Below are 18,259 nucleotides of genomic sequence, written 5' to 3' on the forward strand. Positions count from 1 at the left end.
ATGGTTTGCTAGGTTTTGTAGCCCCAGTCAACCTTAAAGGCCTTCTATAATCTAGACTACTAGTTATAGCAGGCATACAGATGTCTTTTATGTAAGTTCTCATAGAACAATGTCATTTCAACAATAGCACACTACTTTTGAGGTACTCATAAAGGATCTACAAATAAAACATATTAATGAGGGGCACCTGGGTGGCTCAGTGGGTTAAGCCTCTGCCTTCGGCTCAGGTCTTGATCTCAGCGTCCTGGGATCGAGCCAGCACTGCTCAGCAGTGAGCCTGCTTCCCGCTCTCTCTGCCTGCCTCTCTGCCTACTTGTGATCTCTCTCTGTCAAATAAATAAAATCTTAAAAAAAAAAACAAACACATTAATGAAAGTGATACTGGAAACTTATCTCCAAAATTGTTATCTAATGTTACTTGTCACAAATACACTCTAGTCCATAAAAAAGAATTACAGCCAGTTTTACTTACCTTTAATATCATGGGAAAGAACTTTAGAGCTTTGTTTGCAGTATAACTTCAGCTATTGACAAGGATGTTTATGCTTTAGCAGACTGACTCATGGTGATGGAAGTCACCTCAGAAACCCTTAGCTGAGCTGAATAAATTGAGATGTAAAAGAAGTACTTTCCTAAAAATTTGGCAGTTGGGGAAAGTCAGTAATTATCTGATTTTTTAAATGTCCAAATTAATTAATGCTAGGATAGTTATATTACCTTTTATTTTTCACTGATATTATTTAATTAGACCCTCTGACAATTTTAACAAGCACAATTCCCAAAATGGACAGAAGAATATTAGCTACATATTTAAACTACATGTTTAAATTTAAAAAAAATTTGGTAGAAAAAAATCAAACAATAATAATGGATAATGCAAAAGGGTTTGCTTTTGAAGACAAATGTATTGGCAAATTTTATTTCCTCATAAACAATGCATTTGTTCCCAATTCTGAGAAACTTACAACAGACTATTATCTTAAATTCTGCTAGGTAAACCCCATTAAATAATTACTGCTTAATTTTTCTGTCAGGCTATAGAAAACCACATCTCTTCATAATGTACATGCTTTTAAACAATTAGCAAAAAATAATTTTAAAATGTCTTTTGGGAGAATATTCTTTTTTTGGTGGTGGTGGGGGGGGGGTCTACTTTCACAGAAAACAAAATCTAATATAAGTAAACCAACCTTCATTTGACATAACTGACAGTTAAAAATGAGATTCAGACTCAAATACTTTCCCAAATAATTGAGGTAATGCATGATAGAGCCATGGAAACTAAAACAAATTCTAGCTCAAGGAATGGTCTTAAATGTAAAACTTAATGCAAAATAAAGAAGAAAGGGAAGGCATTGTGACCATGACCAGGTTGTATCAATGTCTTCCTCTTCTCTGAAAGCCACTGGAAAAATTTTCATGTATATTTGAGGAAGAAAGATGGAACTCACTGGCCCACTGTTGAATAACAAAACCCTTTTAGAGTGCCATGACAGATTTGATAATTTTATAACTAACATCTGATTTGGTGCTTTGGACTGCTACAATAGAATAAAACTATGTATATTTTCTCTTTTATTGTAAGTTCCAATGTCACAAGGCCTTTGTTATTTCAGAACTAATCCTTTAGTTTTGAAACATTTTCATGATTGTGCTTTTCCTATGGGAACTCACCATTAACTTAAATGGTAGGAAGCTTTTTCCAGAAAGGTCTTTGTTCTAAATTTTATGTGCATTTTTCTCCACACAGAAGGATATTAACTTTCAAGGATCTATTAAGATCCTAAATTGCCTCAATGAATGACCATGTCTCAGTCTACTGTCTGGAAAAGATCTTTTTTTTTTAAACCCTGTGAGAATTAGGGAATAAATCTGTATTTATTAATAGTTTAAAGAAATTATTTTTCATAACTACATCAGACACAAAATGGTGTAACTTTCCTTCGAAAGTAACCATTATCCTATGATCAAGATACTCTAGAAATGTCAGATTTAAAATGTTTTTCTTCTAGGTGTTTTTTTTCTGTCTGTCTGTGCCTGTGTATAAATAAAGGCCTAGAAGTAAACAGGATTCCCTCAGTTCTACTCTCACAAGTAAATTCTTAAGTGTCAAGCATTAATTGCTACACAGTCTGAGATGTAGAATTAATAAACTATATTTAACATTAAATACATGCCAGAGACAAGATTATTTTCCTGTCCTCTGAGACAAATCAATGCCAACATGAATTTGACCTTTTAGTATTTCATCAAATTTTGTTAAAGAACATCACCTTGTCTTCATGAAATCTTTCATTTAAAATCATGTAATCCAGATTAAATACATTTGTTAGAATGTGTACCTTAATGTAAAAATTCGCCATGTGATTTTTTGCATCTCTTCAGATTGACTCAACCTAAAAGAGAAGACTGAAATACCACTTCACATGCTCTCCAGCCTCTGTTTAGTAAACACTTAGCCCTGGCCACTTCTAATAAAATATACAATGTATTTAGTATGTTAACTGTTTTTCCCCAACACCTTCCTGCCCACCCTCCTCTTTAGAATGTAGCTCCACAAAGTCAGGGATTTTTGTTTGGGCTACTGGTGGATTCCAAGTGCCCAGAACAATGACCGACACACCTAGTTAAGCAGTCATTCACCGAATAAAACGAAGTTATACATGTGTTCAGTGATGTAAAAACATGGGGGTGGGGGAGAAAATCATCTTGCAGGCCACTTTAAGGACTCTAGCTCTGAGTGCAGTGAGGAGTGGGTGCCAGGATTTGGAGTAGGGAAATGCTATAAGCGGATTCACGTTTGGAAAGGACGACTCCAGCTGTTATACTGAGGATGGGCTACAGGAGGCAGGGTGGAAGCAAGGAGACAGTTACAAGGCAAATACAGTAACCTGGGTGAGAAAAAAATGAGGGCAGGGATCAGGATGATAGCAATGAACAGGGTGAGAAGTGGCTGAATTCTCGATTGTTCTGAAGGAAAAGCCAACAGCGTTTCCTAATAGTTTGGAGGTGGGCTGTGAGAAAAGAGGAATCAAGGGTAACAACAGAGTTGTCCCGGCTTAAGCAACTGGAAGGATGGAGCTGTCATCAGTGCCTTATGAAAGACTGCTGGAGAAGCACACTTGCAGGGAAGGTGGGAGATGATGAAGAGCCAGTGCTGGACATGTCACATTGAACTACAGTTGAGATGCAATGTTGGACACGTCATGTTCAAGATGTTTTGTTAGGCAGTTGCCAAGAAATGCCAAAGACTGGTAGATCTGTGTGTGGCTGTAGTTGGGGGAATGTTCCAGGTTGGGGAAGATTAAAGGTTCACTGTATACAAATGGGGTTTAATGAATGCAAAGAAGAAAAGGCCTGAGCACCCTGCAGTTGAAAAGTCTTTCAGAAGGAATGAATTTTTATCATATAAATAGAAAGACTACCTGGTTCTTTTCAGGTAATAAACTTCCTGCAGGGGAAAAAAAAAAAAAAACCAGTATCATTATCAGGTGATCTTACTTTATGAAAGATAGGTAAGGACAAGCAAATTATGAACATAATTTAAAGATAGAATTTATTCTCTGATGGTTTACTCATGCAAACTGCACATAAAAGAAAGTAGTACAGTTTGTGTAACATTGCAAATATAAGGACTCAAAATGCTAGGTACAGAAGTAGTGTGACATCCTGAAAGTCAAAATGGAATTTGTGTTTATACAACTAATAATGATTTTTATTTGCTGAGTACAGACTGATTTACAATGAAAGTTTTGCTAACCTTGGTAAGTTCATTAACCGTTTACATGACTTCTTACATCTATGTAGTTTTATTTTACAGTTGCAAGAATTCCTGTTACCAAAAAACTTTAACTTGCATAAATAATAAAAGAAAAATATACTGAAGGACTTAGGAGAGTGAAAAAATTGAGGCTTTTCCTAACCCATCCAAACTACAATAAAAAATAGCGTTCTTGCAGAATTCATATTTTGTGCCTTTGAGATCAACTCCTTAGCATAACTATGGCAAAGTCACGATTAGAAATTCATTACTTTAAAATTATAAAATCAGTTAAAAATAAAAAAAAATTTAGAAGTAGGATTATCAACTAAAAATGCTCACTTTTAATAAGCCAAACAATAAAAATCCTATTATCTTCATACCTAAAAGTCCTGAAATGTCATTTGTATAATTTGAATGTTTCCCAGTTTGGAACTTAGGCAGGTGGGATATTTCCTTGAATTATCAAGGATATTTGATATAGGTTTTTTAAATGTCAGTCTCATTAGGAGATGGCACTGAGACGTTTGTAAATAGTGTAGTATAGATGCAGAACAAACTACACAACTTATTATAAATGCATTACAGATATTTACATAATGGAATCCTGCTTGAATGCCAGAAGTTGCTACTGGGTAGGACTCATAACTATTTTACAAAGTTGTCTTACACACATCTACTACTTTATTTTTAACAATTTAGTCTATTTTAAAATATTGTACTGTATTTTGAACATAACTGCAGAATAAAAATAGATAATGGCACATTAGAAAACTCAGTATCCCACAGATGATTGGATAATGAGAAAAGTGTACCTACAATCATCTCATCAGAAACAAACTACATCATGGAATGTTAGTTATCCAAGCCTGCACAGTAATGACATTTTAAATTGCAATCATCTATTGGCCAGCATCACACTGAAGGCAACCTTAAACATTCAAGCAAAGACTGCTGGCATAAACTATTGAAAGAAACATACATACATACATACACATACACACACACTCTCTCATCCACTCTTGCTTCCCACATTATAATTACATTGTTCTAAAGATAGATACTGATTTTTTTTCCCACAAGAAACGTTATCAAAATTTGCTACTAAAAGATGACAGTGCTTTCACAAGAATAAGTACAACTTAGCTTGCAAGTACAAGACAATGGGGGTAAACAGTCTTAAATTTTCTAAGTAATTTTTAGGCTTTTTCTGGCAACCATACCATACGTGATTATGCATAAACTTCTCCGTTTGTAACCTGAAATCTGCAAAAAACCAAAACCAAAACCCAATTTCAAAAAATTATTAAGATATTGGATAACCGTGTATCATAGATTATATAATTTCATATTTTTAACAGCCTCAAAACATAGGGTTTAAAATACTGAATTTAAGACTCGAAAAATAGTCATTTTGAAATGATAAAGGATTCCAAAATTCATGTCTACTTAAAATCTTAAAGAAAACACACGATTAATGATCTTGATTTAGTTTCAGAGTGTGCATAAAAGCATCGTATGTCTCTTACCATGTTTCACTCACTTAAAAAGTGTTCTCTAATGTTTTTCCTTTTGCATAATGTGCAAAATAAAAGGCAAAAAGATTAAAAGCAAATCTCTATCTCTCTCTTGCTAGTGCTTTATGACCTTGTTAATATTACAAAGTCAACAGGGACTATGCAGAACTTTGGTATAAATGATAAACAATACTACCATCACAGTTGAGGATTAAGAGGTGGTCAAAAGAAATGGAAGTGGGAAGAGATTCAGTAACACCCCCATTTATTAAAACACCACCAAATTAAAAATGAAATAAACCACAATGAATTATAATACAATTTACACATTGAGCACAGAAAATTAATAAATCTAACAATATTTATAAAAAAAGCAAAATCAGTCTTTTTCCAGAGACTAAAATCTGTTGTTCAGTCTGATCATCAACTGCTGCTACACCAACTTTAGAGCCAAATTTAATTTCAAGTAAAAAAAAAAAAAAATTTACAACCACAGATTTCGCATAAATGGAAACTGGTCTTTCCTTGATTTCCCTTTGAAGTCACTAATGAGTATCTAAAACTGCTGCACTGCAGGTTTTTAATCAACTTCCTGAGGGCTGTGACTGGGAGGCAGGAGCCATAACAATCTGCGAAAGTGCAGGCTCTGTACTCTGGTCCGCCATCTGCGTGAGGACTGAGGTGGCCACTGCTTCGGCCTTGGAGGTTGAACTGACTCCATTGGATGTGCTGACAGAACTATGCTGTATAGCTTCCGTATGTGGACTACTTGGCACTGACAGGTCTTCTGAACTATCATCTTTATCGGCGGCTGGGTGGAAAAAACAAAAGTTACTGTTTCTTAAAGACATCTGTAAGAATGTGTCAGTCATTTGTCAATATACAGAGTGAAAAGTCAGGCTTTTACAAAGTTGGTTACTGAGCTAAGTTGGTATGACTGGGCCTGAATAAATGAAAGGTGGCTCTAAGCTCGAAGCAGGCCATTTTACCACAGCAGGTCAGATGAAGGTACAATCAGGCACGGGGAAGCCTCATGTGCCTCACAGAACAGAGTTAAGGTATTTGCTAAACAGTGTTAAGAAATCAGGCAGGAATTTGGGAGATAGCCTTGTACTTACAGATATAACCAAACACCAAGTAACACATTTAACAAAACCAGTCTGTTTGCCTACCTGCCATTCTTATTAAAAAGTAAAAAAAAATTTATAACCACATGCATAAACAAAATGAATTCTTACATAAAATTACATTTTCAAATTATTCCCTCTGCATTCTCCAGAACTATATTTATTCTGGCTGACTTTCCATCTACTGCAGCGATGGGTGATTACAACACCTGATTCTAATGATGCAGCCACATGAGAATAAGCAGTATTTAGACTCTAAATGCCACCAGCTGTTATAGCTGCATGAATTAATTGGGGTTCAAATAAAAAATTATATAAAACTCTAGACACTGCAATGGAAAAGATATTCAGAAAGGGGCTTTCTAAGTTTTTATGAAAAGCTACCAACTTTTAGGCTTGAACAATGAATCTCCTACACCTTTCTCATTTTAACAGGATAGATTCTAATAATTTCAGTTAGTGAAAAATTTGATATGCACAACACACAAGCAATTATAGTGTATGTAACTTAGGAGATACAATGATAACGTGAACCAGGAACTGTGATCCTCATCCCAAACTTCAGAGAACACTGCCAATAACAGTGATGCTTCCTGGAGACTCCTCATCAAAGGTAATCACCATTCTGATGGTTCTTTAACCATTCCCTTGTTTTTTGTTTGAAGCTTTACCAAATAGGTATGTATCTACAATATTATTTAGCTTTATCTTTGAACATCCTGAAAACAGTATCATACTGGATGTATTCTTTTGTACGTTTCACTTGGCATTAAAATAATTTTTTATTTAGTGCTTAAAAATAACAAGAAGGCTTTCCATCAAATCTGACAATGCAAACTGGCCTGCTTAATAATGGCCAGGTGCGTATTCTGAAAGTCAGTTATTAAAAGCCTCTGGACCCTTAAAACAGGACTTATCCCATCATTTGTGATACAGAAGACAGAAGGGGAGGAACCTGGCCAGCTAGACTTCAGTTCAAATAAAATTCATCATTTTGAAAATTTTCTAAATACAGTACTTACAGAATTTTGACAAGTTTACCTCAAATCCACGCAATTTTATAAAGCAGTTTTTAAAATGTATTAGACAGAATGCCATCTTCTCTATAAATCTGCTAGAAATGCAAAATCATACCTCAAGATAAAAATTTGACCTCCAGATACAATAAAAAAAAAATCTATCCATAATCCTTTTAAAATTATATAAAGCAGAAAGGATACTTTTCTGATGAAGCAATAACAAATGTTATAAAATATTTATAATTCAGTTAAAGAGCCAATACAACAGTTATATATGTGTTCAGAAAAACCCAAACCCTGGCAATGACACTTTAACTGAAAAGAACACTAAAAAGTTCTCTTTATTTCACTTCTCTTCTTCAACAGGAAAACAAACTGACCTTTCTCTCAATGTTAAGTTCTAGGGATATGCCTTCTTTCAAACATAAAGAGGCTGATCTGTGATGAACAGTATAAGGAAATATAAATATGCAGTGGAAGGACTCATAATTAACTAGTAAACTATAAGGACAAGTGCCTATCTCCAGACTTTCAGAATTAAGTAAAGCAAATCCTTAGGCTGCACAAAGCATCAGGTACTCCCTTATAAAGGACATAATTATAAATTTTACATATATAAAATATCTTTATAATGTGAAAACCTGTCCAATTCTAGAAGGTGAGGAGAGAAAAATCATTAGTATAATCACAAGCACTAGAAAGACTGAAATCTTATTGCACTCCAAGAGCCATTTTCAGCTCGAAAGCTACAAAACCCCCAGCTGTTTGACAATTCACACTATGAAGTTTTCCACCTATGTTCATACATATTTTCATTAATGAAAATATAAGCTCTCAATTATACTTAGGGCCCAAGAAGCTTTCTTTCCCACTTAAGATTATGGAAACAAGTAAAATACCATTTTAATTATGCCTAGAGATCTAGAAAATATGAATTAATGGTAGTAGGATCCACTCATGTTTTATTCTTCATAGAATCCAAACATTAAAAATGTACTCATATGTTCATTCACATTTTATACCATTTGATTGTTAATGTGACCCCAATTGTCAGGGCTTTCCCATGACTGAGGGATTTCATCCTACAAGGTGGGGACTTTGAGCCTTAGAACTGAGAAACTCTATGGTGTGTGCTTTTATACTGTGACCTTTACCTGAAAGATTTTGTAATATTCTTTAGTTTCTGTTAAACCTTAATTTCACAAATGTTTTGAAAGTGTTAACTATTACAATTCACCACCATTAGCAATAGCTGTATGCTACAACATGAACAGTGTTAGGTATCTGAATTTTCCCACATTTTCTCTAAGATTTAAGTAGTCAATCTAAAAACCTTGACTACTAAACAACAGAGAAATCTTTTTTTTTCCCTAAGACTTCAAGTGTGAAAAGAGAAATTACTTTAAAATTTTACAAAACTCAGTTACCTCCTAAGAGCTGAAGGGAACTAATTCTATGCTAAAACTAAAGTTTTACTTCAGTCTGATTATCTAGATGACTAGACAGAAAAAAAGGTAGGAATAACTCCAAACATCAAAAATGTCTTGTTCATTTCTTACAGTCTATACAACCTAGCATAATGCATATTCCCTAAAAAGTTATTAATCTAGGGGTGCCTGGGTATCAGTGGGTTAAGTCTCTGCCTTCGGCTCAGGTCATGATCCCAGGGTCCTGGGACTGAGCCCCGCATTGGGCTCTCTGCTCAGCGGGGAGCCTGCTTCCCCTCTCCCTCCGCCTGCCTCTCTGCCTACTTGTGATCTCTGTCAAATAAATAAATAAAATCTTAAAAAAAACCAAAACCCCAAAACTTATTAATATAGACTTTCAGTTTATTTAAGGGTATGTATGGCATATAAACTCGTACATCTATAATCTTTATAAAAACCTCTTTATAAATTATTGCTTAAAATGAAAAACGGCTTGCCTTTACTCAGCATATGATGCCTTGATTATAGAGATAAAACTGTTGGGATTATCCAAGAGATTATCTAAGATTAAATAATTGCAGATGAGATAAATTTTTAATTGGCTGTAACTGAAAAATTCATTTTCCTTCTAATTTTGTAGAATAATTTGTATATTTCTTTTTGAACTATCAAAATTCAAGAGAGCTCTCTTGTTAAGAAAATCATATATGCATAATGCTGAACTCAGTAGCTTCTATAGGAAATTATGTTGTTAAGTCAGATGGGAGCCATAATGGTCTCATCCCCGCAGCAATCATTGTTAATACAAACCCCAAACATATTTCTATATGGGTCCAATTTACTTCACAATGTGTTTCACCATCCTGTGAAAATGACTAGATATCAAAGGACTGAGATTTATTTGCTCAAAACTGACAAAAATCAATGTTCTAAATATATATGGCAGTAGAGAGTTGCTAAATCTACTGAATCTTTTAAATTAAAAAATATTGCCTATTCTGATGAAACTGCTTACAATGACTACAAGTAAAGATGGTGGCCATTAAGTTTTATCGTGAGCACCTGAGGAACTGTTTGCATCCAATACAAAATGTTTCTTTCTTTTGAATTACTGACATTGGCAAATTAAAATGAAGTGGATACATATGGTTGAAACAATCTTCACATTTACAAATATCCTCAAATATCACTAAATCATGAAAGGGAAAGCTGAGGGTTATATATTATGAATGTTGCCTAATGCATCCCCAGCTCTGTTATTTGTTACAAATTTGTGTACGATGGACAAAATTGGCCATTTATTCAAGAGTAACAGCTGGCTCCAATATTGTGCATCTTATCAAAAAAGAAGGACATTACAAGAAGGAAAAAGCACAATTAACCTCTAAAATGCTGAAAAAAGAAGAATCTCATTTTGGGGAAAACATGTAAGAGAAAACTTAAAAGCAGATAATTTAAATAGTGTTCTGTTTTAGCATTTTTATGACTAAAAGACTCAATATAAAGATCTGAAACAATATAAAAATTGCACAGTGCTGATATTTAATAAAGAACAAAAGGACCCGATACTGTAAACAGGTACTCTATATTGTTAAGTGAAGACAGTTAATTTAAAAAATTACTGAATGGAGGGCTGGAAAAGAAGTAGTGTTTCACTGTCATTCTAAGATAAAATGCTAATCTGGGAAGCCAAAATATCATCAGTACTTACAGTATATTTTAAATTATTAACTTGTTTTGTTGGTGTATAATAATCCCTAGGAAAAAAGCTAGAAATAGGAAAATTCAAAAATTCTCAATTCTATAAAGTATATTCCCCATTCCATAATAACCTTGCAGAAGTTCTGAAATTTAATATTAAATATTAGAACTGCAGTCTCTTGTTTTTCTTTTTTTTAATGGTAGCTCGGTTCGCTCTTGCAGTATTTCACTGATGTTGCCTAAGGCTATAGGTAATGGAACATTACTCACTATGATAGCCAGATTTCTTCTGCATGGCGGTTACAGGGCAATCTTTATGAGCCAGAAGAAGCTGTTTCAGCTGTGCTACTTCATTTCTCAGCAGGGTGACTTCACTCTGGAGAAGAAACAACTTATGTACCTTAACAGCATCAGACTAAACATTTCTTACTGTTTATAACAAGTGAAAATCAAGAATATCGGTTATTTTTAACAGAGTATCAAGGAATAAACAAAATATAGTGCTTAAATAGGTTTAATCATTACACATCAGTTTGCATATTTTAGCATTTGTACAAAGACTGCAACTTGTATAAAAATTTAAACAGATAATGACATGACTGGAGAACATATTTTGAAGTTTTTATATTATCATTTGCCTTGGGACTGCTTATGTATTACAGGTTACCCATAGAAGGTATTTTTTACTTATGTTGCATATTCTTTTGATTATTTGAAAAATTAGAAACATCAAGGGAGTCAGAATGAATTTCACTGACTCTGCACTTGAAAATGAAAAATTTATCCTGGAAACTCAATTAGGCAAGTTTCTAGTTTTCCAGAAACTATGAAGAGCTCCACAGGGGAAACCACAATAACCAAAGAATCATGGATACTTAAAATGGAGCAAGGCACTGTGCTGGACATGGAAACAATGAAAGCAGATAAAATTATCTAAACAGTTTAGCTTCCCCTCAATCTAGGTAATTTGTATACATCTATATTTAAATCTGACAAATTAATGGTGGATTGTCCTAGTCCTTATTTTTTTTTAATCGATTTTATTTATTCATTTATTTTAGAAGGAGGACACAAGTGAGGGCAGGAGCCGAGGAAGGAGAGGGAAGGAATCCCGAGCAGACTCTAAGCTGAGCCTGATGTGGGGCTTGATCCATGATGCCCAAGATCATGACCTGAGAGCTGGATGTCTGACTGACTGAGCCACCCAGGCACCCCTGGTGTAGTCCTTATTAAAAAATGAGCACTTCAATGAAATGTGTAAGCCTGATGATTCACAGACCTGTACCCCTGGGCCATATAATACATTATATGTTAATTAAAATAAATGAGCACTTCAGCCGTTGTTTTGGATGTATTAATCTGGTAAATTGTATATAAAACTTCCAAATTAAGAGATTCCATTTAATTCCTTTTGGTCACCCTCAGATATTAAAGATGCATAAATTAGTGATAATTACCAACAATCAAGAGTTAGAAATAATGTGGATTTAATAAAATGGTAAGAAATTCTTAATTTAGAAACACCACTAAACTACTTATTTGAACTTATATTAACCTTAAGTATTCAGATTTCATCTATGAACCCAAAATTAAAAAAATATAACAAGCCTGTGTACTTTTCTAAAAGCTCAGGCACTTTGTTTTCCATCCCTTGGTCTCCTAACCAGAAAGCTGAATGTAAAATAATTTAGCAGATTAGACTCATTAGCTTTCCTTAAGTGATCAATGACAGAAACATAAAAATTCAAAGAATAAAAGTTAAGCAAGTCTGTTGGTTAGTTTCTCATACCCCTATAACAACAAACTGCAACAATACATTAAAGCACAAAACAAAAACTGATGCTTACAGTAAAGCTAAACATTAAATAAAGGCTAAATCGTGTTTACAAAATTGTATCTAAGAATGGGTGTGCAATGATCAAAAATACAAAAGGGGAATTTTTAGAGTTTAGAATTTTGCTTTTAAAAAAATAAGTTGTTTAGAAAACTCATTTCTATGGAATACTGCAGTCAGTGTCAATATACTAATTTTACAGCTTTTTATTAATGACACCAAAAATGAGAAACCAGGTTATGAATAATCTAATACATAATACCCAAAATCTCTCCCTCTCTGCTGTGTCAGCTTGATCTTGAGACTCCTAACAGGTTTCTCCTTTTAACTTCTGTAATATGAAAGAGGGCTGGATATGTATTTTTATTATTTTATTTATTTATTTTTAAGATTTTATTTATTTGGCAGAGACAGAGAGAAAGAGAGAGCACAAGCAGGGGGAGTGGCAGACAGAGGGAGAAGCAGGCTCCCTGCTGAGCAAGGAGCCCGATGTGGGACTTGATCCCATGACCCAGGGATCATGACCTGAGCTAAAGGCAGATGCTTAACCGACTGAGCCACCTAGGCATCCCTGGATACGTATTTTTAGTTCACAACATATAATCTCTTATAATCTGGTGCCTGTGACCACCTTTTCACATTAGTTTGACCCTATAGGGAAAAAAAAATATTTAACCGTTTTGACCTATACAAATAGAAATTTTGAAAATATACAATGTTGTCTCTACCTACAAAGCTTTCCTCTCCTTTTTCTTGCCTTGCTAATTTTTTCACTCATCTTTAAGAGTGAAATCAGTACAGTATAAGTTCAGATAGGAAAAGAAGTCCATTTCTGTGCTCACAGACACGTATGCACATACATGTGTACATTTACATAGTATTTACTACACAGAATTGTTGTTTTTGGTTTACTTGTTTGCCACCTCTGTTGGATTGGGAATTTCTCAAGGGTAGGGATTATCTTTGCTTTTTGTATCCCCAGAGTACAGCACACAGCCTACTAAAGACTAAGTACATAGTTATATTTTAGAACTATGAGTAATTCTATGTTCAGGGGGAGGAAAAAAATTTCCAAAGAAAGGTGATATGAAGTTACTTAAATAATGTAAAACTGGTCAGAGGTCCTAATTTCATTATTTACACCAACAACTTCACCAATGTATCCGCACTGTTAATTTTCTCAGACATAAAATGATAATTGGCATATTTTACAGTGTCCTCTCAATTACAGAATTTTTAAAAAATCACAAATGCCCTCTCTTCTAAATATCCTACATAGACATTCAGCATAAACCATATTATGATCTTTTTGGTCAAGGTAAACATTTTTGGTAAGATAAAGCAGATGCTGGGAAAAATTGTTATTCTGGTCTAAAATAAAATGTAAATTACTTTGGCATTGTCTGTAGCATTTCTCCATTCCATCTACAGCTACTCAAAGGTTAATTATATACTATGAACAAAAAAAAATTTTTTAACAGTTTATATGAAGCAGATTAGACTGATGAAATCATGACAGACCAAATCAGCCAACTGATTAATCTATCAAAGCTTTTCATTGATACCTGGCCATAGACTGAGGACCTGGTATTCCATTAATTTATGATCTTTGACTTTCTAGTTCAGCCACTATCCCCAAAATTAAAGAAATAATATTGGACAGTTTCTTCTTTGGAGAGTTTCTCATTGCTAAAGATATGATTTTCTTCTTGTTTAGTCTTCACAAAAATCAAAGATTAAGTATCAAGATTCCCATCACATAGTTCCAAGGACTGTCATGGATGTAAAACCTTACAATGGAGAACATACGTCTGTAACAACAGAAAAAAAAAATGACAGGTTTCTTAATACTTTGGAAATACCTTGCAAAATGAATGGGAATGACCCTTCTCTTATTCTCCTTCAGAGTATTCTCATACTTTGTTTCGTGCCTGTCTCCTTTGCTAGACCACAAATTCTGTAAGTGTAAGGACAATGTCTTTTTCACTGTTTTATCTCCTATGTCTAATAACATGCCCTGCACACAATAGATGTTTAATGACAGAATGAATAATAAATAACTAGCATTTGCATACTGTAGTTGTAACAGATTTCTCTATACCCTCTCTCTCATTTGATCTTCATAACAGTACTTATTCTGAGTATGACAGATAGGGAAGTAAAGGCTCAAAGATTTTTAGTAAGGCCTAGGAAAAAGAAGTACTAGGTCTCAGGCTCATAATAAAATGCATGAAGTAGTAGTGGCATCACTGTTACCTTCTCCCTCTCTAGAACCTGGTTAAAACTCAGGGGAAAAGAAGAAAGGCAGTGATAGCATAGAATACTATTTTTTTTTTCTTCAGGAATTAAAACAAACAGGTTTAGCATCTTCCAATTGTCACCATTCCTTTATATTTCAAGCGATAAATAAAATACTATTTGGGTGGGTATCAGAAATAAAAGAGTTGATTCTTTTTTTTTTGGATCCCTTTTAAGTCAATAGAGCAATAACAAAACCTCTTCTGTTATCATTAACTTATCAGTGAAAACTCCTCACATATCCGGCTATGGAAGAATGCTTTTTTTTTTTCCCCCAATTTATTGAGCTTCTACTCCACACACATTTTGCAATACCTGTTTTAAAAGCAAAATCTACAACAAAAACTCCCAAGTTTTATACAAAGAGTAACTGTTAAGGAGCTACTATTAGTAAAGAATCTGCCTTTGTTCACAAAGGAAACATGCTGAATTTGTAAGCTGAAAACAAAATTCAAAAATGAGTGTAACTGAAAAAGCCACAAAGAGGTGAAAACTCTTTCAAGATAATAAAATCATATATTATCTTTTTTTTTTAAGATTTTATTTATTTATTTATTTATTTATTTGACAGAGATTCCAAGTAGGCAGAGAGGCAGGCAGAGAGAGAGGAGGAAGCAGGCTCCCTGCGGAGCAGAGAGCCCGATGCAGAGCTTGATCCCAGGATCATGACCTGAGCCGAAGGCAGAGGCTTTATTAACCCACTGAGCCACCCAGGCGCCCCAGTCATATATTATCTTTAAAAACATAATGATTGATAATCAACAGTCTCCAAGTTTTGGTCTAGATTGCCATCTCTAATACAATTTGATGAAACTGTCTTTTTAGTAACAATTTTAGAAAGCTAAAATATAATTAAATTCAGTGAGTGGAGCAAGAGAGTTGAATAATTAATGCTCTTTAAAACCTAGTATGTTTTTGGTAAAAATATGTATAGTCACACCTCAACACTTGTTAAAATTTATTTGTAACATATAAGTAACCATGGGTCATTATTGCCCACTATACTGATCAGCTAAGCCTGTATGTCATATGAAGGATTATTAAGGAAATGTAGAACGATGAATGTTTTCACATAAAGAAGAGTTTAATTATTTCTCTGACATTCAATTTTCTTTACAAGTCATTCTGTTCTTCACAGTTAATGGTTTTTCTGTTGGCAGACTGAAATTTTTTCTGCCTGAATCTGTCATAAGCATGTTATTAACTCTTAATATTCTGAAAACCAGAATCTGTCACTTTTTAAAATTGTTTTTGTTTGATAACTAAAAAGCAACAAAAAATAAAAATCACTTATCCACTTGAAACAACAGAGAAAGTCATAATTGAAGGACCTTTCTTACCAAATCATTCATGTTCTCAACAGCCTCTTCACAACTTACTCCTGGTACATGTCATTCCTAAAATTCTACTTATAATTTAGGGATTCATTCCTATACCAATTTCTTTATCTACACATTTGTCCATCTAACTATAAACCTTTTATTAATGAAACAGAGTTGTGCTATTTTAGTGTACACTATTTTTTTGAGTACTGAGCTGACATTCCCATGAGCTAGAATTAACCATTTTATTTTTTAAAAAGATTTTTTATTTATTTGTCAGAGAAAGAGGGAGAGAGAGAGAACAAGCACAAGCAGGGGGAGTGTCAGGCAGAGGAAGAAGCAGATTTGCCACTGAGCAAGGAGCCTGGTGCGGGATTCGATCCCTGGACCCTGAGACCATGACCCAACCATGACCCAAGCAGAAGCAGACACCCAACCAAATAAGCCACTCAGGCACCCCTAGAATTAACTATTTTAAAGTGAACAATTTAGTGGCATTCAGTACATTTACAATGTTGTGCAGCCACCTCCCTCAATCTGGTTATAAAACACTTCTGTCAGTCCAGAGTAAAATTCCTTACCCATTAACCAGTTTCTATTTTCTACCACCCTTCCTCCTGCCCCCATTCCTGGCAACCATCAATCTGCATTTATCTCTACGAATTTCTCTCGATACTTTCCTTTTTTTCTCACAGAGAGAGAATCTCAGACACGACACCCACATGGAAAGTGATGTGGGGCTCGATCTCACTAGCCTCAGATCGTGATCTGAGCCCAAATCAAGAGTCTGCACTTAACTGAGCCACCCAGGCACCCCCTTCTAGATATTTCATATAAACAGAGTCATAGGTGGCTTTGTTTCTGGCTTCTTTCACTTAAGGAAAAATGTTCTGAGTTCATCCACATTCTAGCATGTTCATCCACATTCACTCCTTTTTATGGCTAAATAATATTCTATTGTATATACATACCATAATTTATCTATTCATCTACTGATGGACATTTGGGCTATTTTCAATAACTTTCTTTTTATCCCTAACAATATATTCTAATTTTCCAGGTTAACACATACATATGAACTTCATTTTCTTTCGCAAAAGTATTTTAAAGAGCATCTCTTAGGGGATGCTGGGTGGCTCAGTTAAGCATCCGACTCTTGATTTCTGCTCAGGTCATGATCTCAGAGGCATGGGATAGAGCTCTCCATCAGGATCTGTGCTCAGTGTGGAGTCTCCTTGTCTCTTTCCCTCTGCACCTACCTCCATGCTCTCTCTCTCAAATAAATAAATAAAATCTTAAAAAAAAAGATAACATCATTTTATATAGTGAAATTCTGATATGCATTTCTAAAATTAAGAACACTTTATCTTACCATGATTCCATCATCACTTAGTTTTCAATGATTAAAGATACAGATTTTACTTTTCTGTTTGTAATTTGAGGTATTAACTAATGTTATATTCAACTGTAGAGCTTAATTTAGGAATTTCTTGAATTTGACTTCTATTTAAAAGTTTCATGTTGGGGGCGCCTGGGTGGCTCAGTGGGTTAAGCCGCTGCCTTCAGCTCAGGTCATGATCCCAGGTCCTGGGTTCGAGCCCCACATCGGGCTTTCTGCTCAGCGGGGAGCCTGCTTCCTCCTGCCTCTCTGCTTACTTGTGATTTCTCTCTGTCAAATAAATAAATAAAATCTTTAAAAAAAAAAAAAAGTTTCATGTTGGAAATGATGTGTTGGTAACTTTTACCTAGATGATAAATCCTGCCTTTATTCCTCCAATCAAGAAATGTCTACTGAGATTAAATACAAAAATATATTTTACCATTTAATCATAGTTTATATGGTGGAAAAAACGGGGGACGAATGAAACAAAGATTATATTTATCTTGAATACTGAATTTTTCAAGGTATTCTGAAATAACAAAACACTGCTGTTATTAGTAATGGTGACCAGGGCTGCAATACAATTACGGAAACAGCAGTATCTCATGAAAGCTATTAATTTTGCCATGACTTGGGTCAAAGCAGAAAACTGGCCCACCTAAAGTTGAAGAATATCCTGTAAATGATACTGTACATTTCTATACCCCTGTACAGTACAGTTTTCAAAAATGTTTGAAATTTTTTACTTCTTAAAAAGGACAATAAGCCAAATTACAAAGGAAAATATTGATAAATTTAAGATTCAAAATTTATGTATTTAAAAATACTTGCATTCATTCTAACTCAACTGAATTATGCAAAAAATCCTCAGGG

General features: G+C 34.3%; 1 protein-coding gene across 4 annotated transcripts in view; it reads right to left on the reverse strand.

Annotated features, from left to right (window-relative positions):
- Window positions 1-3,542: 3,542 nt before the first annotated feature.
- Window positions 3,543-18,259, reverse strand: part of LOC111142901 (activating transcription factor 2) — an 84,212-nt gene continuing 69,495 nt past the window's right edge. For 3 of the 4 annotated variants that reach the window (XM_022496290.1, XM_022496287.1, XM_022496293.1), the window contains 2 exons: window positions 10,822-10,927; window positions 3,543-6,088 (listed from right to left, as the gene is read on the reverse strand). In XM_022496290.1, coding sequence (XP_022351998.1) covers window positions 5,862-6,088; window positions 10,822-10,927 — 333 coding nt within the window. In that variant the 3' untranslated portion in view covers window positions 3,543-5,861. Of the gene's footprint in view, window positions 6,089-10,813; window positions 10,928-18,259 lie in introns of those variants that run through there. The other variant, XM_022496295.1, reaches the window with a different exon arrangement.

The sequence above is a fragment of the Enhydra lutris genome, unplaced genomic scaffold, assembly GCF_002288905.1.
Source record: "Enhydra lutris kenyoni isolate GAN:26980312 unplaced genomic scaffold, ASM228890v2 scaffoldscaffold1, whole genome shotgun sequence".
NCBI lineage: Eukaryota > Metazoa > Chordata > Mammalia > Carnivora > Mustelidae > Enhydra > Enhydra lutris.